The 22,052-nt window shown below is 48.5% G+C and overlaps 1 protein-coding gene across 2 annotated transcripts in view; it reads left to right on the forward strand.

The window, feature by feature from the left end:
- LOC102034196 (vascular endothelial growth factor receptor kdr-like) overlaps nt 1-22,052 on the forward strand; it is a 127,099-nt gene that overhangs the window by 88,709 nt on the left and 16,338 nt on the right. The window contains exons 14-28 of one of the 2 annotated variants that reach the window (XM_031063374.1): nt 17-163; nt 2,242-2,367; nt 2,457-2,563; nt 3,666-3,801; nt 5,080-5,184; nt 7,329-7,442; nt 10,914-11,002; nt 12,219-12,384; nt 12,933-13,030; nt 14,405-14,527; nt 14,622-14,733; nt 19,230-19,329; nt 19,853-19,958; nt 21,047-21,171; nt 21,404-21,482. In XM_031063374.1, the coding sequence (XP_030919234.1) occupies nt 17-163; nt 2,242-2,367; nt 2,457-2,563; nt 3,666-3,801; nt 5,080-5,184; nt 7,329-7,442; nt 10,914-11,002; nt 12,219-12,384; nt 12,933-13,030; nt 14,405-14,527; nt 14,622-14,733; nt 19,230-19,329; nt 19,853-19,958; nt 21,047-21,171; nt 21,404-21,482 (1,733 nt within the window). The remainder of the gene's footprint in view (nt 1-16; nt 164-2,241; nt 2,368-2,456; nt 2,564-3,665; nt 3,802-5,079; nt 5,185-7,328; nt 7,443-10,913; nt 11,003-12,218; nt 12,385-12,932; nt 13,031-14,404; nt 14,528-14,621; nt 14,734-19,229; nt 19,330-19,852; nt 19,959-21,046; nt 21,172-21,403; nt 21,483-22,052) is intronic. The other variant, XM_031063375.1, reaches the window with a different exon arrangement.

The raw sequence follows: 22,052 nt of genomic DNA on the forward strand, positions 1-22,052 counted from the left end.
CCCTTTGTGGCTGCAGCGAAGGCAGCGCCGGTTGTGATCCAGAACCTCACGGACCTGGAGGTCAACATCAGCGGCAAGATCCTGCTGGAGTGCAAGGTCAGTGGGACCCCAGAGCCTCAGGTCACCTGGAGGAAGAATGGCTACCCCATCTCAGCAGCATCAGGTGAGGTCCTGCTGCCCAGAGCTGTTTGGGATGTGGGATAATGGACTGGCAGGGTCACCACGACACAGCACCTACGACTGTGCCCATGACTCAGGTACACACACACAGATCCAAGGATGCCAGGGCACTGCAGAGTTCTCCAGCTTGGACTCTGAGGCAGGAGGAAGCTCCAGCCCAGCACACACTGGGATAGCACTGGGAAATCAGGGAGTGCTGCTCAGGCTGCTTGTGTGGGATCAGAGTTTGGGCACAAAACTGAGCCCCAGGGTGCACCTGGGTCTGGCAACACAGGCTGAGCTCTCAGCTGTCCTGGCCATGATAAACTGCAGCAAAGTCACCTGGCAGAGGGGTTCAGGGCATCCCATGGCATATGAAATGTCCTTTATGTCCCACAGCACAGTGATGGGAATGTGCTCCCAGCTCTGTGGGACAGAGCCACCGTGGGCAGGGAGCCTCACCTGAGCCTGCAGCCCCTCACCTGAGCCCAGGTGCCTTCCCAGCCCTGTGCCATAGAATCATGGGATGTGCTGAGCTGGAAGGGACCCACAGGATCATCCAGTCCAATCCTGGCCCTGCCCAGACCCCCAACAACCCCACCCTGGGCATCCCTGGGAGCATTATCCAAACCCTCCTGGAGCTCTGGCAGCCTCGGGGCTGTGCCCATTCCCTGGGGAGCCTGGGCAGTGCCAGCACCCTCTGGGGCAGAACCTTTCCCTGAAATCCAACCTAAACCTGCCCTGGCCATCCCCTGGGTGCTGTCCCTGTCACAGGGAGCAGAGATTAGAGCTGTCCCTCAGGAGGGTTGAAGAGTGCACTGAGGTCTCCCCTCAGCCAGCTGAACAAACCAAGGGCCCTCAGCCTCTCCTCATGAGACCCCTCCAGAGCCTTCCCCATCCTCATGGCCTCCTGTGGATGTAGAGCTGTCCCTCAGGAGGGTTGAAGAGTGCACTGAGGTCTCCCCTCAGCCAGCTGAACAAACCAAGGGCCCTCAGCCTCTCCTCATGAGACCCCTCCAGAGCCTTCCCCATCCTCATGGCCTCCTGTGGATGCTCTCCAATGGCTTCAAGGCTGTTTTATATTCTGGCGCTTGAAGCTGCACTGGAGATGAGGCTGCCCCAGTGCAGAGCTGAGTATGGCCTGAGTCCTCCCATAAATCATGGAGAATCCCATGTCAGCAGCTGGTCCTGTGACTTTAATTTTGCAACTGGGACTAGGTAGGAAATCTAGGATCATCCATAATTCAGATCAGAATGTTCTGAGAGAAACTCTTTATAGCTACTGAAATTTTATAAATAATTCTAGAGGGACAAGCATGTAACTCATCCAACCAATGGAAACATAAATAAAATATTTGGAAAAAACACCTCAGGGTAAATATTTCAGCACAGTGCATGGCAAGGTGTGTGCAGTACTCTTGTTAACAACAACGGGATGCACAGGCAGAACACCCAGAAATTCAAAATGTCCTTCCCTTTTGGATTGCAAGCCTGACCTGTTTCCCTATTTCTCCCCCAATCATCCCTCAGTGAAACAGGAGAACTCTCAGTGCAGTACCACCAACCAGGAAAATTAAACATAGAGAAGTCTCTCATAGGTCATTTCTAGGCAACCTCTCTATTCCCACTGCACCTGGCTGCCTGTGAATCCAGGATTGCTTCCCACCATCATTTTTTCAAGAAGAGCCTAACTTGAGTTCCATGTTCCCCATGTTACAAGTCCCATCCCTTCCCACAGCCTTCAGGAATTCCACTGAGTTCCCATTTTTCCAAGTGTATTTTCCTGCTGTCAGACACCAATCCTGCATCCCTTTGCTAACTTCTGGATTAGTTTCCAGGCTCTACCCACTCTAAATCAACAGCCACATTTGCTGTTGTTTAAATGATGCCAAATAATTTATCCAGATGTTGAAGAGGAAAAAAAGTCAGAGAAAGGTTGCCAGACCAGGAGGAGCTCAGAGTTAAAATGTGTCCTCACACCAGAGCCTGCATGCATGGGAGCTGACCTTCAGCTCTGCCTCCTAAAAGCATTTATGGCAGGCAGGTTATTGTGCCAGCATTAACCAAAATGCCTTGAAACAGGAATTTCCATGGAGAACAACACCCTGGTGATTGAGAGAGTGAAGAAGGACGACGAGGGGCTCTACGAGTGCTGGGCCTCCAACGAGCTGGGCCAGGACAGCACATCAGCCTTCATCAGAATCCAGGGTGAGCCTGGCCTGGGGGCATGCAGAATGCCAGAGGGCTCCTCAGGGAGTCTGGACACTTTTCTGACCTGGCTGTGCCTTCACCTGCAGGTTCTGAGGAGAAATCCAACATTGAGGTGATCATCCTGGTGTGCACAGGGCTGGCTGCCACGCTCTTCTGGCTCCTGCTGACGCTCCTCATTCGCAAACTGAGAAAGGGGAGAGAGCTCCTGCACAAAGGCTGGCAAATGCCTCTGCCCAGGCAACTGCAGAGTTAGGGACAAATCTTTGGGGCAGGTGGTAGAAACACTGGGTAAAATGTCCCTGTAAAATTCAGTCCTTGGTTTGTATTGACTTCTCCAGAGAACCCTTGCACTTGTGAGGTTTCCAGCCACTTTGTGGAACCATAAAATCAGGCTCATCTGTCTTTATGAGTCAAACTGGCTTGTGAGAATAACAAAAAATACCCTAAATCCTCTAAAATGAGGGCTTGATTTCAGCACTTGACTCTAAAAGATATTAAAGAAAGATGCCAGGCTGTCTGCTCTAGAAAGGAGCTCAAACCACACAGCTGATTTGATCTCCTTGCTCTTTTTTCACCTCCCTTTTGTGACTCAAAAAGTAAACTTGCAGAAAAGTTTCAAGGAATTGAGGTCTGTTTTCCTGAAACAAATAGCAAACAGAAAGGCAAGCACAGCTCTCTGCTCTGCTCTCACCAAATTGCAGTCCCAGTGCTGATCTCCAATATTTGAGTAAAATTTCCCCTCCTCTTGAAATCACAGGGATTAAATTCACATTTTCATCCCTGACTTCAGCTTAGCAGAGCAGTGGATAACAGTGAATTTCCTTTTACATTTCACTCCTATGCAAGTCTGCTCACAGAACCCACCCAAACAGAATTTCTCACTTTAGCAGCATCAGAAATAGCAATTTCTAGCAATTTTAAATTGCAATAAGTTGCAGCCATGAAGTGGAGAACTGTGGAGAATCAGCACTGCAGAACAAAACACGGTGACAATGCCAAAATATGCAGGAGGAAGTGCATCTCCTGCAGTTCCCATGGAAAATCATTGATTTCCTTTGGCTGATCCAGGTAGATTTTGTGTTTCCCAGCATCAGTCAGTGCCTCCTCACGAGTGGCAGCCACACACAAACATTTGTGTCTCAGCTGCAGAACAGAAGCAGGAAGCTGCAGTGATGCATTCCTGGCTCCGAATAAAAGTGCCTGCAAGGCAGGGAAGTCCCCAGGCCGCCGGACAGCTCCCTCCCTTCGGAACTGCAGTAAATCCCCCGAATAATCTCTCCCCGCCCTGTTTGTAGCCCGACGCCACAGACATTAAAACAGGATACCTGTCAATTATCATGGACCCCGAGGAGATGCCCCTGGACGAGCAGTGTGAGCGCCTGCCCTACGACAGCAGCAAATGGGAGTTCCCCAGGGACAGGCTGCGCCTGGGTGAGTGCTGGGGGGTCACACAGGGGCAAGGATGATCCCAGATCCTTCCCAGGGGCACTGGAGCTGTTGGAGCATGATCCCAGATCCATCCCAGGGGCACTGGAGCTGTTAAGGATGATCCCAGATCCATCCCAGGGGCACTGGAGCTGTTAAGGATGATCCCAGATACTTCCCAGGGAAGCTGTTGGATAACCCAGCAGGAGCCTGTCACTGTGCCACCCTTGGATCTGGGATCACAGAGTGCAGGGTCAGCCTGATAGAGGCTGAAATGAGGGATTTGGAGACTGCCCAAATAGCTGCCACTTCTTTTCCTTGGAAAAGGGAAGCCAAAGTCTTGACAGGGAGGAAAGGTACCTCCAGGTACTGTCCCTGCCAAAAGTGTGATTTCATTCCCATAGAGGAAAAAGGAAAGTGAGTTTTCTTTTGAAGAAAGCTATCAATTCATCAAATAATCACTTCCTTATCAACCATCAGCGCTCAGCTTTGAGCTGTAAAAAGCTCTCATGGAAAAATGAGCCACATTTCACTGAACAGCTCAGTTCACTAGCTGATGGAGTGAGAAACTGCAAAAAGCTGGCTGTGTTTGTACAGTGAAACTGTAACATCTGTGTGCACCGAGGAGTGCAGGGAAAATATCTGTATTTGTGTGCTCTTGGTGCTGCAGCTGGAAAACATGGAAGGAGGAGAGGACAGAAAAAAATCCCAAAATCTGAGATGATGGTGGGACACAGAAACTGGCAGAACCAAAAAGCCAAACCCTGGGTCAGAGCCCTCAGAGCACACCAGGTAACACAGGCAGGAATTCCAAATGAAAGGGAAAATAAACCAAAAGAAGAAAGAAAATCATCCTAAATCCCATTTAGTGCAGCTTTTCCATCAAATCAATGTCAATAACTGAAGGGTTAATGGGCTGTGGCTCCCTGAGTGCCTTGCTGGCTCTCTCCATGATTCATGAGAGATCAGGGTGCCACAATTAACCCAAACTCTGCCTTCCCTGGTCCCCAGGACAGCCCCAGGTGATGTTTGTCCCCTGGATCCGTGCAGGTGTCAGCCCTGCCCTCAGTGAGTGCAGTGATTCCCCTGCTCTGTTCTGTCCCGTGCTGGATTGCATCCAGGCCATATGGATCAAATCCCTTTATGTATCCATATGCTGCAGGATGTGATGGAGGCTGCTGTGCCTGTGTCTGTGCACTGTGCCTGGTTCTCCTGCACAGCTGAGGTTGCATGTCCCCTCCTGGCTGGTGCAGCTGGGCTCACTCTCAACTCTTGCTTCTCTAGGTAAAACTCTGGGTCATGGTGCTTTTGGGAAGGTGGTGGAGGCGTCTGCTTTTGGCATTGATAAATCTTCAACCTGCAAAACAGTTGCCGTAAAAATGCTGAAAGGTACAAAAATCCCTCTGAGATCCTCCCCAGCCTGCCCAGGGAGCTGGGGGCAGCCAGGGGCACAGTGCCCAGCTGGCTGTGCCCTGCAGGGAGTGGGCTTCCATGTGGGATCAGCCATCCTGGGGGATGGATGAAGGGGAGGATGACAGCAGCTCCGTGCTGCACTGAGGCTTGGATTCCTCAAGGAAGAAAAGAGCAGCTTCCAGCTCTGTGGGGTGAGGAGGGAAACAGATTACAGAGTGTAATTACATGAGATAGCCCAAAATTGGAGCTGAGCCTTCCATCCCAGCCCAGCCAGATGTAGAACAGTTCAAGGGGCTGGAAAAAAAAACAGTGCCAGGGGAGTAAATTAGAGATATCTTGCTTGCAATTATTGAAATGAAGGGCAGCTTTCCTGTTGGGTGGAGGGAAGGAGGGAACCTGGAGCCTGTTCTTGCACACAGGAGGATTAAACCATCAGCCACAGGCTGCCTGCTTGGGCAGGGCTTGGGGCTGCTCCTCAGGGGGATGCCAAAGGCTCAGCCCATGCTGCCATGGCCCTCAGGCTCCATCCTGCTGCATGACACCATTAACCCCTGCCATGCCACCAGCCAGTGACTGCTGCCACGGGACTTGGCTTCTGCTGCCAGCTGCCTCACCTGGTGCTCTGCTACTCCCATCCCTCTGAAATCACAAAAACACCCATTTGTCACCTCTCTGGACCTCCTTCAGGTCTGGTCTCCTCTCTCTATTTTCCTTCTTCCAATCATCTTGTCTCCTGCTGTTGTATCTTCTGTTCCATGCCCATTTCCAGAGCCCTGAAATCCCCTAGAAGTCCCTGATCCAGGCATATTCCCATCTCCATCAAAACATGCTGCCCTGGACAGCTCTGGGGTTTCATTCCCTTCCATGCTGTACTTCCCAACTGATCCTCATGTCAGCTCTGCCCTGCCAGCACACATTCAGCAATATTTGGCAGATTCTCCATCATTTTACACCTCCCTCCCCCGTGGAGGCAGCTGCCTCCTGCTCTGGTGTGCCCCTCCCCAGCTAACATGCCCATAATTCATCACTTTCATGAATAAAGCAGATTCTCTAGTGTCAGTTCATCCATCCAGGGAATTAAAAGGCTCTGGGGATGCCTGCATTTCTGCCATCTCCATGCAATATGCTCGGCTCTGTTCTGGGTTGAAGGCTAAAATTCAATGTGCAGAATTACCTGAAACACTTCTGAGCTGGCTGAGTTCCAGCACATGCCAGGGGAAATCAGGAGTGATACCACCCATGGACCCACCAAACTCTGCTGGCTGAAGGAATCTTGGAATAGCTCCTTCTTTATGACACAGCTTGGAGAAAGATGATGGGGAATTCTACAAACAGATAAAGAGGTTACACCTGTGACACCAAATGATTTGTTATGTAACTGCTTCTTCATATTTAAATCTTACATGATGCAAAGGCAAAGGAAACAGGCCAAAGCCTCTCCTCTTAAAATACATCATGGAAGTTTTGGAGACAAGGCTGGGAAGATAAAGCAGCACCTGAACAAACTTCTGTGTCTGAGGGTGCCTGCCTTAAAATAATGTCACTGGCCAGCCAGGCCCCCCCTATCAGGTTCATGGCTCACACACAGATCTTACAAAATTAATTTCTTGGGTCAGTAAGATCTTGCAGGCCTGAGCTTTAGTCATGCTGTGTGTTCCCTGGACACTGTGGGACACAGCTCCCAGATCTGTGGATTGCTCCTGCCCTGCAGTGGAGCATTCTGAGGTGTTGTAACCGAGTCCCGCTGAACTGCACAGCCCAGCAGAGAGGAAGGGACACCTTCTGTGTGCTGGGGGGGCTTGCAGAGTTGGCTTTGCTCAGCTTGCAGATCTGAGTCCTGGCAAAGGCTCGGTGGGATCAGCTTTGGGGGAAGGGACTGTAACCTTCCATAACCCACACTGGAGAAAGGAAGAGTCACCAAAAGATAAAGTGTTATCCCACTTCATAAAGGTCAGCAGACAATGAAACGGATGAATTATTATCTGTGTGAGTCTGAAAGGCCAAGATACTGCAAGGAACCTGGGTGGGTTTTGTTTCAAAGGATAAACAGGATCTTGCTGTGTCCTGTTGAAAATATCCTGTTGTGTAAAGATGATTTTTTTCCTGTTTATCTTAAGCAGAATGTGCAACTACGAATGAATGCAAGGCTCTAATGTCTGAGCTGAAGATCCTCATCCATATAGGACATCACCTGAATGTGGTCAACCTGCTGGGAGCCTGCACCAAAGCTGGAGGTGAGGAGTCCTCAGGAAGTTGGGAGCATAAAAGAAAACACTTTTCAGACACTTTGGGGTGTTTGGAAGTGCCTGTGGTGCAGTCAGTGCCAGTACAGCCATTTCCAGCTCTCTGCTCCCAGGAGAGCTCTGCTGCTCCTGCAGGATGGGGCCTCATCCCCCCCTAGGGCTCCTGAACCTCTCCCACCCGTGGTGTCACCTCTGTTCCCTGGAGGCACTGAAGGGAGGAGAACATTGGATTGCAATGAGGTGCCCAATTCCTCCCCATGGGCATTTCCAGGCTTCTTCTCCCTCTCCTTCCCTGCCTCTTCAGGAGGATGCACCAGGCTGAGCCCTTGGCTCCCTGAGCCTCCTCTCCAGGCAAACACAGCAGTTTCTGCTCTGTGTGCCAAAGCCTGGGACAGCCCTGGGTGCAGCAGGAGCAGGGACTTGCATGGGGCTGAGCAGGACTGGCCCTGCATCATAAAGTCCCATAAATGTCAGACCTTTGTCACTAAAATATCCCTTCCCACACTGCCAGACAAAGCAGCCCTGCCTCTTCCTGTGCTTCAGCTTCAGGGGAGCAGCTCCTGAGGATGGCTCCTCACTGCTGACCTCCAAAATCTGCAAAACCTCCCCCAAAAACAGGTTTATGTGACCTGAGGGCAAGGGAAACCCCAGAATGAAAGAAATGAAGGGGGAAAACCAGGAGAGATGGTGCACAGATCTCTCATCATCTGAGACCCCAAACCCATCAGTTTCCAACAGTTGTTGTCCGGTCACGAGGGAAAAGGAAAATTTCAGTGAGGGAGATTTGGGAGAGTGCCAGGGAAGAAATCTCTCCTCCAGCAAGGTGGTTCCAGCTCCTCAGGAAACAGCAGCCATGGATACTGCTGGGGTCTGCTGCTCCCAGGAATTCACTCCAGAGCCCAAAACCTTGTGTGGGAACAAGGGGCTCCAGCTGAGGGATTTAGGGTGCAGATGCAGCAGCCAGGAGCCTTTGCTGGGGCCTGAGAGCAGAGGGGATGGGACATGGCAATGCTGGGGACTCTCCTGGGCTCACAAATCCCTGAGGGCCCTCAGGACCCCCAGGAGGACCCCCAAGCAGGAGCCTCAAACCAGCAGCAGGACCAAGGGTCAGTGGTTCTTACCCAAAGCAGCCCCAGAGTTCTGCTTGTTCAAGACACAGCTCAGGACTGATCAGAGGCTCTGATTGTCCCATTTCTGAGAAACTTTTTCTCCCAGGAGTTCCTCCATTTCCCATTCTCCATCCTCCTGGGTGGGAGGGGACCCTCCCTCCTCCCTGCCAGGTGTCTGGGCAAACCTTTGTGGGGCAGAGTGTGGGGCAGAGGGGTGCAGCAGGGCACGGAGCAGCTCGAGGCAGGCACTGCTTTGTTCTCCTCTGAGCACTGCAAGTGCAGACTAAAGAAAAACAGCCTGGAGCTCCAGAGGCAGACACAGATCCGAGCTCCTGTGAAATTCCAGTGCTCTCCCTCCCCTGTTAGGCTTTATGTAACCGTGTATTCCTGATGGAGCTGCTATTAAGTATGCACATACATTATTTTAACAAGGTATCAAATAACAGAATTTAACACTTTGGCGGGATGTCTGATGTTCAGCAGTCAGAACTAATGCAGTGTGTGCTTTACAATGAGGGAACAAAATATGGGGAGGCCATGTCTAGGAAGCGTTTCAAAACCATGAATAAATCACCAAGCAGAGCTTTAAAGCTGTTCTGGAATCTGCATTTCCTCAGGGCATCCATGAGGGACACTGGATTTTGGGTTCTTCAGAGCCAAATCTCTTGAGCACGGCCAGATGCCAGCACTGAGCAGAGCTCTGGGGTCAGCACTGGAACCACTGGGATGTGGGGATTTGGGCTTGGTGTTTTTGCAGCCAGTGCAAGGTTTTCAGGCTTGTTTCAGCTGCAGCAGAGGGACTGGGGGTCCTGGAGAGCCCCAAGGTGTGCACTCAAGGTAGCAGTGCCCTAGGGCTGGGTGAGTGCAGAACCTGCAGGAATCCACAGGGAACACCACGGGCTCGGTTCTGCCTGCAGTGATACCTCAGGTTTAGTTTTTCTATTTTTGACATTCTGTGCTGCTTAGTGTGTGGGTCTGGGCTTCATATGAGGGGATGGTGAACACAGAGTAGGGAGGCAAAAGAATTCATTCTCCAGCTGGGGACCAAGGACAAATGACCCAAATCTCAGGCCCAAGAGCACAAACAACGTGGGCTGAGAGAGAAAAACAAGGATGGGACTGCATGGGCTGGAGCTGTAATTAGACAATGAACTCCAAGATGAAATGGAGCAGAACTGATAAAAGTGAGAGACCCCGTGACCATTTTGGGACCATTTTGGTTCATCTTGGGTGCAGCCCTGGCTGGGCTCCTGTGCTGCCCAAGGTGCATCCATTGAGGAGATCCTTTTAATAAATCCCTACTTTATTCTTTAGCTCTGTCCAGCCTCTGTCCTAGGGCAGCCTTCCCACTCCTCTGCCTGTCCCTCACTGTCCCAGGGTCACTGCTCCCTCCTGGTGCTCTCCCAGGCAATGCTGGACCTGGAGTGACTGCAGCCTTGCCCCTGCCCTGCCCCTGCCCGGGAGGATGCAGGAATTGCAGCAGGAGCCCTGTGGAGCTCCTTCCCCAAGGCCAAGTGCAGCTCTCACACTTCCCCTTTGAAGTGCAAACCGCTCAGTCTGAACCAGGGACCTTCTCCAGAGAAAAAGGTTCTGGACATGAAAGTGTCGGTGTTTGGGGTTGATAATGTTCCATGTTTATCCACATCCCAGTCCCATGGATTCACCCTATCTTACATTTGATGAGTGCAAAAAATAAAGGTCCAGAATGCAGCTTTTCCCTTCCCTAACATCTCACACTGCAATATAAAAGCATTTCAAGCAGCTCTTAAAAACCTGCAAAATTGTGTAAAAGCAGCACTGACTCTGCAGTGGTTTGTAGAGGAATAAAGGAGGAAGTGAGAGCACTTTCCAGGCTTTCAGAAAAAAGCTTTCAGGCTTTCAGAAACTTCATTTTTTTCAGAAACTTTTTCTGTTTTGCCAGGCTTTTCAGAAACTTCTGAGTATTTTTGCAGCCTTTCATTTAGATCTGTCTATGGCCCTACATACTTTGATTTCCTCTGGTGGCATCAGCTCCACCCAAAACAAACAATTGTGAAGCCAGCAGAGAAAATGAAAACTGCTCCATGTGCAGAGCAAACCAACCATAACAGCCTCTGGGACTGTGTTGATCATCCTGAATTTTCCTTGTTTATAAATTAGGAATAAATACCAACTGTTACCATCCAATGGGGAAAACTAAGAATGTGTTTCCTTCTCTCCACATCTCTACTGGTTGTGTCACTCCTGTGTTGCCTCATTTTCTCATCTGTATAATAGAAATGCCATTTATTTTGAAGAGGATTTGGTAGGATAAATTAGAATTATGTGCTTTGCAGTGCTTCAAAACTCATTTGACTTTCACTGTCTTTTTTAGGTCCTTTAATGGTCATAGTGGAATATTGCAAATATGGAAATCTGTCCAACTATCTCAGAGGGAAAAGAGGAGATTTCATTGCATACAAGGTGAGAAAATGAGACTTTTTCTGTCACGAGGCAGGGAATCAACAACCACTGACAAAAGCTGGATTTGCTCTGCACTGGCACCAAGGCAACTGGGTATTTCTATGGGCACTTTATTGCTCTCCACATTTCAATTTGTACAAGCAAGAAGAGGGATGGATTTTCCCTGCAGGATCTCACTGCTGTGCTCTCCTAGCATCTCCCAAAGAATCATTCGCAAGTACCCAAACACTCCAGAGCCCTTGAAAGAGAGGGAATTACTGGGAGATATTCCCAGCACAAGGGGGGCAACAAAATAGTCGTGAAAAACTGGCACTAAGTGAACTAGGAGAAAGTGAACCTTCCCAAAACAGAAATCTGTTTTGGGGATTTTTGTTTCTAGGCCCCAGGTGAAAGCAGTTCATCCTTCTCCCATCTGCTCATTCCATCCTCTGTCCCTTCCCTGTGCCAGCCCTGAAGTCTGTGCTGTAACAACAGCCTGGATCATGGATTTTCTACATCAAACCCAACCAAGGGTTTGGTTCCCAGACAGCTCTGCATGCACACAACATCTGTGCCAGCACAGACTGGGCTGGGATGGGAGCAGGAGCAGAAATCAGGGCTGGGGAGGGGTGGGACTGACTCCTCATGAATTCCCAGTGTGGAACAGGCTCTGTGACCCCAGCCCTGCCAGGAACTGCAGCCTCACCAGGACTGTTTTCCCAGATGACTGCAATATTATTATTATTGTTAAAGCTATTGTGTGCAGGCAGCAAAGTACATGAGGGACTTTGTGTGAGTGAAGGAGCTTTTCCTGGTGCACTCCCTCAGAATTTCTTTCTCACCATTGTTGCCATGAGTTGAGGGCTGGTTGTGCCTCACTCTCCAGCACAGTGCCCATCATGCACTCACCTTGAGGGGATTTTTAGCATCCTGAGACAGCAAGAGAATTACAGCCTCTCTCTGCTCACCTCTCAGTCTCACCCAGCCAGCTTTCAGCTAACTCTGATGTGGAATATTGCTATCAGTGAAAGGGGAATAATAAATAGGAAACCAGGCTTTATCATTTATAGTTAGAACTAATAAAGCCTGGTTTCCCATTTAGTCCCATTTCAGGAAACATAATGTTCAAACATGCTCATCTTCAGAGGACCCTTTCTCCTTATAACATTGTCACATATTTTGAATGCTCAAGCATTGCATCATACAAAGCTAAAAGTTGGGTTTATGCCATTTCTAGTCCCAGGAAAACTCTGACCAAGCAGAGAAGAGTCTGGATGAGTCCAGCAGTGATTTGACTGAACTGATCAAGAGGCGCCTCGAGAGTGTGGCCAGCACAGGCAGCTCTGCCAGCTCAGGATTTATTGAAGATAAGAGTTACAGTGACTCAGAAGATGATGAAGAAGGTAAAAAAACCCTATCTCATCCCAAATCTTTTACTGGAAAGACTTCTGTCACTTGGCTAGTGCCACACACACTGTCACACACTTTACAAGCCCTTACATGGCTTGGCTTGTTCCTGAAATCCCAATTCTCCCTCTTGCCTGTTCCCCACTCCAACTTTCTCACAAAAAGAGAGCTCTGTATTGTGTATAAAAGCTGCTCCTGTTGTGTGAGAGGAGAAATAGGAATGTTTTACCAGACTTGGGAGGTCACTCTGTCCCTGGGCTCTTGTCTATAAAGTTTCCCTCACTCCCAGCCTGAGGTGTTGTTTCCCCATAGCTGAATGAGTGACTAATGGATGAGGGAACTTTGTTAATCATCTGATCTCCTGCCTCTGGGTCAGTGGTTGCTCACCCAGAGCTGTAACCCTGCAGAGATCTCACACCCAGCACTGTGTGTGGGGCTGGGGCCATCAGCACACAAGTGGCACCAGTGGCACCCAGCTCTGGAGCTGTGCCACATCTCTGCCACATTTGTGCCACGTTTTTGCCACATTTCTGATCTCTCCTAGATGCTGAGGATCTGTACAAGAGGCCCTTGACTCTGGAGGATCTGATTTGCTACAGCTTCCAGGTGGCAAAAGGCATGGAGTTCCTCGCCTCCCGAAAAGTGAGCTCCTTCAGACTTCCTGCAGAGTATCTGATGTGCAGAAACCCAAACACACTCTTGACTCTGAGAAATCTGCTTTTTGCTCTTCTGTTAGAGTGTTGGAGATCACGTTAGCTCTGGTGGTTAAGCAGTAATTAGCACTGAAGGGGTTGTGGAAGAACATTCATCATGTTCTTGGCTGCAGGGACTGGCATCTGCAGCAGGAGGGTTTAGATGGAAGGAGTGAAGTTCTCAGAAATTGTGAGACAATTTGTGGAACTGCCTCATAAGTAAACACAGAAAGGGCTGGTACTCCTTTTAGTGTGGTGAACAACACCACTACTGAAAAATGAGGAGGGAGTGTCCAGTTATTCCTTTAGTTTGTCAGAGGTGTTGGGGACTGTCAGCAAAGTCAGCACTGCTTGGATAAACAGGAAGCAGTTTGTACCCTGTGGAAGAGCTTTTCAGGTAAATGCAGTGTATGCCAGGGGCCAAAGTGTGCACACAACTGAGCCTCACTCACACAGCCACCAGGGTGTTGGTTTTCCCAGCTTTTACAGAGATGGGGCAACTGAGAGGCATTTTAAAAGGTTTTATTCTAGTACTAGTCTCAATGAATAGTGAGACACAAGAGATGTAAAACTCAACACCATTCCATCAGAGGCCACCCTATTTCCTGGTTACACTACCTTGAACATGTTTTTCAGCCCATTAGCTTTTGCCACACAATGCTGCTATTACTCCTAACACCAATCACCTATATTTTTTGCCCACATGGTCCTGCTACAATGCATCTTTCACAGTTCTAATTCTCTAAAATATCTGATCTTTTTGCAAGGCCATATTCTGAAACTTGTTGAAACTTGTTTCTAGTTCAATCTCTCTCTCAATGTCATCTCTATTCTATGGCTTTCCTAAGCCAGCACACCTTATCTCAGAGTTTGCATACAGATATGCAAGACTGTGAGCTTTCTGTCAGGTTTTGAGAATTCTTTACAAATCCATTTCCCACACCAGGGCATCCCCCAGAAACCCTAAGCAAGGTTATCCCACCTCACACCCTCCTGGACCTGCACTGGCAAATGTAGCTGCAGCTGCTTTTTGGCCTCTCCAGAATTTCCCAAATAATGAGAAAATAGGGCTCCCTTCCTTGTTGTAGCTGCAAAGTTATTTCAGACAGAACAATCAGAAAACTGCCTCTAGTGTTGGTTTGTTCCCTGAGTTATTCCCCCTTTTTGCATATCCCAGTGTATTTGGAGCAGATTCCCATTCATTCTCTGAGCTGCTCCCAGCGCAGTTCATTTCTTTCCCCACTCCCTAAGAATCTCTCCTGCCTCCAGCTGGAGCAGGGGCTCCTTGCCCAGCCCCCTGTGACCCTGTGTCCTTCCCTGGCAGTGCATCCATCGGGATCTGGCAGCCAGGAACATCCTCCTGTCCGAGAACAACGTGGTCAAGATCTGTGACTTCGGCCTCGCCAGGGACATTTACAAAGACCCCGACTACGTACGGAAGGGAGATGTGAGTGCAAGAAGCTTCAGTGGTTCCCCTCAAGCTGGGCTTGGGCAGATCAATAACAGCAGATCTGGTAACCTGTTGTGTCTCTGGCTTTTAGGCACGGCTTCCCCTCAAGTGGATGGCTCCAGAAGCTATTTTTGACAAAATTTACACCACGCAGAGTGACGTGTGGTCTTTCGGAGTGCTGCTGTGGGAAATATTTTCTCTAGGTAAGAATGGTTTCAAACCCTTTTTTTCCCACCTAATTTATGGCTGCTTAGCTAAGAAAAGCTTTTTTAACAAAAGGTGATCATGTGGGGCAGTGCTTCTGTTTCACTGAGGATGAGTGCACAGCGCAAACCAGATGTAAAATAAAGCCAACTTCAATGAGAATTCCACCTGACAAAGGACATGAAAACACTAGGGAGGGGGACCAAAAATCCAAAATCCTGAACCTAACATTTGTACTCACTGAAAGCAACAGAGCCCAGAGATAAAATGCAAGCCTCTGCTGCTGGGAGAAGTGGGAGATTTCTTGGAGAACAATGAAGAAATTTCCCATCAAACCCCACCTGCTCCAGGGAACCCCCCATCTGCAGGGTCACCCTGCTGGGGGCACAGTGGCTGCTGCTGGCAGCCCATGCAGCATGAGCCCATGGTATTTTATCCCAGCTTGATCATCCACCCCACAAAATCTAAGAATTTCTAGGTAAGAAAAATCTCCTGGCAGCAGCTGCTGTTGGGCTGGTACAAGGAGCAGTGCTGGGCTCAGATTAAACCCTTTGGCAGCAGACCAAGGGTAGAATGTGGGCTCTTGTGGCTGCATCATTTTTGTGCAAGCCACAACATTTCTAAAAGAATAATAATGATGTTCTTTATGTAGTTGAGATGTCATCCCAGGATGCTGTGAGAAATCTCAGCCTCTCTGAGCTCTGGTTTCTGTCCAGCAGATAAAGCTGTGAGACCGACACAAGCAGCCCTACAGACACTTGGACTGTGCTGCTCTCAGATTCTCCTTGCAGAGGGGCAAGATTTGTTTTCCTGAGGGAATTTAGGAACGTCAGCTCTGGCTTTTTAATCAGCATTTGCAGACAAAAGAAAACAAGAAGCATTGTCAACTTAAGCTGCTGGATTTTAAAGCAAACTCTAATCTCCTTCTATCTTTAGTTCATGGATCAGTTGAAATTAATGATTGGGCTCAAGATGCCAAGTGAAAATGCAAAGTCTGGAGCTGTTTCTATCCTAATCTTTACTTAGGGCTGGCTGCAAAATCATAACCTGCTCTCAGTCCAAGTCTTTGATTTGGACTTTCCCTGCTCCACATCTGCACACCAAGCAGAAAGTTCACACTTGAGTGGTTGAAACAAGTGGCAGCTGCTGCTTTCCCTGGGGCTCAGCCCTGGGTTTTGGGTGTTGTTATTTTGGGGTGAGCCCTCTGTGGCTCTGTAACAGCATCACCTACTGCAGGTGTAGCAGCAGCACAGAAAGGCAAAGCTCCAGGAGTGCCCTGGTTTTATCAGATTATTCAGGAAGATGCTTTAGCATCGGCATCCAGAGACACACTCAGGGACAGGCTCTCCACTGGGAACCAAAGGGATGGAATGCTGATGAATCCAAGGGGCACTACAGAAACAAACTTTGTATCACTCCCAAAGCTCCTGACAGAATTTAACAGATGGCCTTTAATACTGAACACTAATACAAATTAAAATCCAGTCAGTGAAATTCACCTCTATTTTAATCTATTAAAAAAAAAAAAAACAACATGTTATCTGGGTTCTTTTAGCCCCTTTCTTGGCACTGTCCCCTTCTGAATTTGGCACCTCCCAGATGGCTCCAGGGGCTGCCACCCGTGCAGCAGCCCCTGCCCTGCCTGTGACGTAGAGCACAAACTGCTTTCTCACTTGGTGGCACAGGCTCAAAACCAGTCATTTTCTCTGAGAGGGTTTTTCATCCAGCTCATCCAGGCATGCCTGTGGTTTGGCACTGCTCACATCTGCAGCTCAAATGATAAATATTTAATTAAGGATTTGTGTCACTGATTGAATTCTGTCATATAAAAGTTTTACAGATCATTGAGAGCCATGAGATGGAAGTTATTTGTCGTTGCCACAGGGTGTGTTTTGGCTCCCATTTACAGCTGCTGCTCTCACTGTGTCCCACAGGCTGAGCACCCTCTAAAAAAGGGAAAAATACTGATTGGGAAAATGCAGAGTGTAGTTTGTGTTGTGAAGGACAATAAGCTGCCTGCAGAAAGGCTGGATCTGCTTTGGTGATACAGAGGGAAATCAGGACTTGAGGGAATATTAATTTCCATCTGGGGCTGAGTTTGCAATGAGCTTTAAATCATTCCAGTGGGGTCAGCACACCTCGTGTCAGGTGGTGCCAGCAGTGTTTAACACATCCTGAAATCACTAATGGTACAGAATGTCAGTGTCTCCTGGAATTTCAATGTGCACTGCTCCAAAAGCAATCAGAGATAATTATGTAAACAAGCAGTGCCTGGTAGTAACATCAGCATCTCATTATCCCACTAAAATAAAACCAAGATCAAAAGAGGGCTCCCATATCCAATGCATGCCACATCTTTGAGCATTTTGAAGGAGATTTCCCCTAAGGAAAACATCATGTGTAGGCCTTACACCATATGTTCCAGCCTACATTTCTCCCAAGCTGTCTCAGCATTCCAAATCCAAGTTATCAGACTGATCCCATAGTCCAGATAAAGACAGTGCTGAGTGGAAGTGGGAAAGGGAGAGTTCCTTGCTTTTATGATCTGAGCTGCCTCCAGCTGGTAGGAGGCCAGCACTGGCCAAAATATAAATTACCAAAAGATCCTGCAGTCAAAAATTAATCACAGACTCATGGAATGTTCAGGCATTGGAATGGATCTTCAAGATGATCTAGTCCCAACCCCTCCTGCCATGGGCAGGACACCTCCTGCTAAACCAAGCTGCTCAAGGCTTTATCCAACCTGGTTTGGAACACTGCCAGGGTTGGGGCATCCACAACCTCCCTGGGCAACCCCCAGTAAAAGATTTCATCCTAACATTTAACCTAAATGTCCCTCCTTTCAGTTTGTCCCAGTACTCCTTGTCCTATCATTGTTATCTTTTGCCTTCCCTGTATTTGCTCTCACCAGCATCTTGCAGTTGATCTGATCTGTGATGAAACCAAAGAGAGAGAGCTCAGATTGTGGGAACAAGTGGGATTCTCCATCCATGAGATGAGCAGTTAATTCCCAGGTTATTCTGAGCATAATGACAGGCCAAAGGCAAAACTGGGGAGGAAAGTCTGGGTATAAAAGCAGAAATGGTGGTGCTGCCTCTCTCCAGCTTACATAACTCCAGGAAACACTGTCAGTCCTGTGCCCTGGTACCTGCACATCCAGGGAATTCAGGAGTGCTGTGGATAAGCATCCCTGGGCTCTGGATGTCCTGGGAGCCCATTTGAGCTGAGATTCCTGCTCAGGCAGTGCTGGGCTCTCAGCTCCCCAGTGCAGGCTCTGCCCACTGAGCAGTCAGGTTCACAGAGTAGAACAATCCTGGAGCAGCCACATTTTGGCCCCTTCTTCAACGCTTTATCCAAAAGATTTCTGCTGTTGTTCTCCTTGTGCCCCCAAGTGCACAGCACATGATGGTGTTTGCAGGAAATATGCAGGAATGTTATAGCCAGTAAATCATACACAGATTCCTCCAGGGCTGGATACAGATTCCATTCAATCTCCCATGTTAGGACTTGATGAAATTGTTTCCAAATTTATCATCCAGCCTCCAGGATGCCACAATGTCCAAGACAAGGGTTGTGCTGCACAGGAAGCATTGGCTTAGGGGGGAGAAAGAGAGGGAAGTTACAAATCTTTTCGTTTTATCCACTGTAGGTTCAGTAGCATTTTAAATCTCAGCTTACACTTCTTCTGAATTCTACCTGTGAGCTCTGGATTACTCAGATGCCAGAGCCCACTCCCAAACTTTTGTGGGAGTTAACACAAAGCTCCTTCACAGCATTCAACCTCCACAAAACAATTCCAGTTGCCATGAGCTGTCCTGCCAGGGTTCAGCCAACACTTGAGTGGCACTCAAGGTAAACAGCAGTGAACAGAGTCAGGAAAGAAAACAAGGCTGAAAGGCTGGAAGGTCACTGTCAAGGGAGCCTTCCCTGGAGGATAATGCATATCCAGTAGCTGGTGAACCAGGAGAGGAGCAATTCCACTCATGGGACTGAACCAAGGTTCTTGTGGTCCTTGGCAGGGGCCAGGTGCCCACAGCCCCCTCTGCACCTGCTCACAGGGGCTCTGAGGCAATGAAGGATGAGCAGGAACTACTCACTCTGTGTGTATCCTCTCAGGGCAGGATACTGGCAGGGTAGCAGTTTGGAAAGCACCAAGGAACCCATTGAATGAGCTGGAACTTTTCTACCACTCACCAAGAGATACTTTCGTGTTAAACCAATAAAGTTTATTTCTCCTCTGCCCTATTTTACCTTGGAGTGGTCCTGACTGTATCACAAAAGCAGAGGAGACACCATGACTGAAATCTCTGAAGGGACAGAGTGAGTCTGTGACAGGTTTCCAAACAGAAACTGTAGATTCTGAGTGACTGCAACTCCTTCTTCACTTGAGCTCCTGTTACTGCCAGCCTCTGGGTGACATCAAATGCTCAGCAGAGATCTCCTGGGCTGGGACACAGACTGTGCCACGCTGAAGCCCTGTCATTTCTCCCCCCAGGTGCCTCTCCATACCCTGGGGTGCAGATAGATGAGGATTTCTGCCGGCGGCTCAAGGAGGGGACCCGGATGAGATCTCCAGAATATTCCACCCCTGAAGTGTAAGAGCTGCTGGGAGCTGCTGGGAGCTGTACACCTCACAAAAGGGATTGTGTGGCAGTGGGGAGGGGGAGGAGAACACAGCTGGGAATTTTATGTTCAGTAAAGCTGTGATTGAGTATATTTTGGGTGTCTGACAGCACAGACTAATGCTAAGGACAGCACAAGTCAGCCTGACCTTTGCCAACAAGAAGAAGATCAGATGCCTCATGTCAGCTGTAGTTCCTGGAGCTCAGACTTCAGATTCTGTGACAGAAACCCAGTAGCCATAAGCAGGACTTACTTCAGCAGTATCAGCAGGGCCAGACTCTAAGTTAGGTGAAAACCAAAATCCTTCAGGCTCAGCTGAGGCAGGAACATGGAAGCAAAAAGCATCCCACATGGAAACTAAACCAGAATTTCAGCATGTGGAGATCTGAACCTCTCTCAACCCAAAGACCCACCAAACCAAGCAGCAGTGGAATGGAAGAGTTTGGAAGCAAAGCTGCCATCTTCTCCCATTCCCAATCCCTGTTTTTCCTGCAGCTACCAGACCATGCTGGACTGCTGGCACGGGGTGCCCACGGAGAGGCCGACGTTCACCGAGCTGGTGGAGCGCCTGGGGGATCTCCTGCAGGCCAACGTGCAGCAGGTACAGCAGGGCCACCCCTCTGCAAGAAATGTGGATTTGGGGTGTGCATGGGCAAGGTTATTAAACACCAGTATGAGATTTCATCTCCTAGCACAGCTCAGTAGGAAAATCCCTGCTGGGATGAGTAAAGACAATGTTAACTACTCAGATGTTAACTTCATTTCTGATTTTCTTCACCTCCTGAACTTTGTCTCTCATTTCCAAGTTTATGTTCACCAGTGCTCTTGGGAGCTTTGCAATTATGCAGCTTAAAGCACAGAAAGTCAGGTATATAATGATTAATTTCATAATAGTTAAACCAGTTGTTTTCTTCTTCAGTAAAAACAACCAGATCAGTTATGCAATTGTCAATTTAATTGAAGAAGAAATCAAATACTCTCCTCCAGCTCCTTCCTGTTTGTAAACAAATTTAGTGGAGCTGAGTTGAAGAGGGCCCAGTCTGCAATACGAAGAGCTTGTGAGTTTGATTCTATAACCAAAGTAAATTGAGGAGACATAAAAATCATGATAAGGGAATAGGGCACTTAACTGCTTCTCAAAATTAAAAACAAAAAGAAGCACAGGGAAATTTGGACAAATAGTTTCAGGAGCTGAAGGCAGAGTCATTCCTGAGGATTGCTGCAGTGGGGTAATGACAATGCAGAGCTCATTACCATGTGCAGCAGCAGTTCCTGGGAAGGACAAGAAATTCAATCCTTTCAGGCTCCCATTTTAAGGCCCGGCTCTTCCCATGCTCCTGAAGCTGAACAAAACCAAGCAGTTCATGGGCCATTGCTTCTGACCTGGACTGGAATCTCCCAGCCCATGTTCAGCCATCCCACATCACAGGGTTCCTAAAGTGCCCCAGTTCCCTCACAAAGCCTCCTGCACAGTCATTCTGAGATGAAGTGTGCATTCTACTTCCATAACTTCCACAGAGTGTGAGGAACATGATATTCACCTTGAACAAACATCACAGTTAAGTTAAAACACCATTGAGTCCTTTCTCATCACAAAGCTCTGTAGGATACAATAACCTCTCACATCTGAGATGCAGCACAAAATGAACTTTACCAGCTTTGTGCTCTTTTCTGTTTTTAATTTCACAGGATGGCAAAGACTACATTCCACTGAACATCACCTTGTGTCCTGATGGAGAATCCAACTCCAAAACCTGCCCTGTGGAAGAAAACTTGAACAATGGAGTGAATCGCTGGAGTGCAGTAGAAACTGGGTGAGAAAAGCAGATACAGGGGGAGAAAGAAACATTTCACTGTCTGGTGCCCTCCCTTGGTATGGCTGGTGAAGGAACCAGACAGGTTTGTCAGGGTGTTGGATATTAGACACAAGAGGTGACAAAAGAGAAGTGGTCCAGGAAACTGGGCTGTGTGAGGAGGAAACTGAGCTGCAACGGGTGCAGAATCTGCCTGGGCTTTGTGCTGAGCCCTTGACTTTCCTGCTTTCAGAAACAACAGCAAGAAGAGACCCCTGAGTGTGAAGACTTTTGATGAGGTGCCAGTGGAAAAGGAGAAAGTGATGCATGAGGTAAGAGAGGTGACTGCATCCTTCCCCAGCAGGTTCACAGATCACTCATCAGCAGCACAAGAAACTCTCATTAGAGCTTCTGGAATCATTTGGTAGGAGAGAACTTTAAATCAGGCAGAAGATTTGGCTCTGGCACCTCACACCCAGGGCTGTGTGACAACAAAGAGGGACCTGCATTTCTCTTAACAAATAATTTAAAGAGAAGCTCACATGTGATTGCCCTGGCTTTGATCAGGCTAAGGGGCTTTATATGACATATTTCAAGATGTTTTTCCGCCATAAGAAAGTGGCAGCTCATTGAAATGAAGTTCTTGGAGGGAAATGTGTTCAGAACACATTCTGGCTGGCCAAGACAGCCAATCACTTGGTGGGGGTGAAGGTGTTCAGTTCTGGGTAGACAAGAACAGGATTGAAGATCCTGGTCTTGATTCACACAAAGAGCTTTAACCCTGGATTTTCCTCACTGCAAGTGAATGTATTTATTGCCAGTTTAATGCCATTGCAGGGTGGGAGAATGTTAAAGGGTTCAATTTTGCTCCAGGGGAAAACAAAGGCTTGTTTTGTTCCAGA

This window comes from Geospiza fortis, unplaced genomic scaffold, assembly GCF_000277835.1.
Source record: "Geospiza fortis unplaced genomic scaffold, GeoFor_1.0 scaffold117, whole genome shotgun sequence".
Classification (NCBI taxonomy): domain Eukaryota; kingdom Metazoa; phylum Chordata; class Aves; order Passeriformes; family Thraupidae; genus Geospiza; species Geospiza fortis.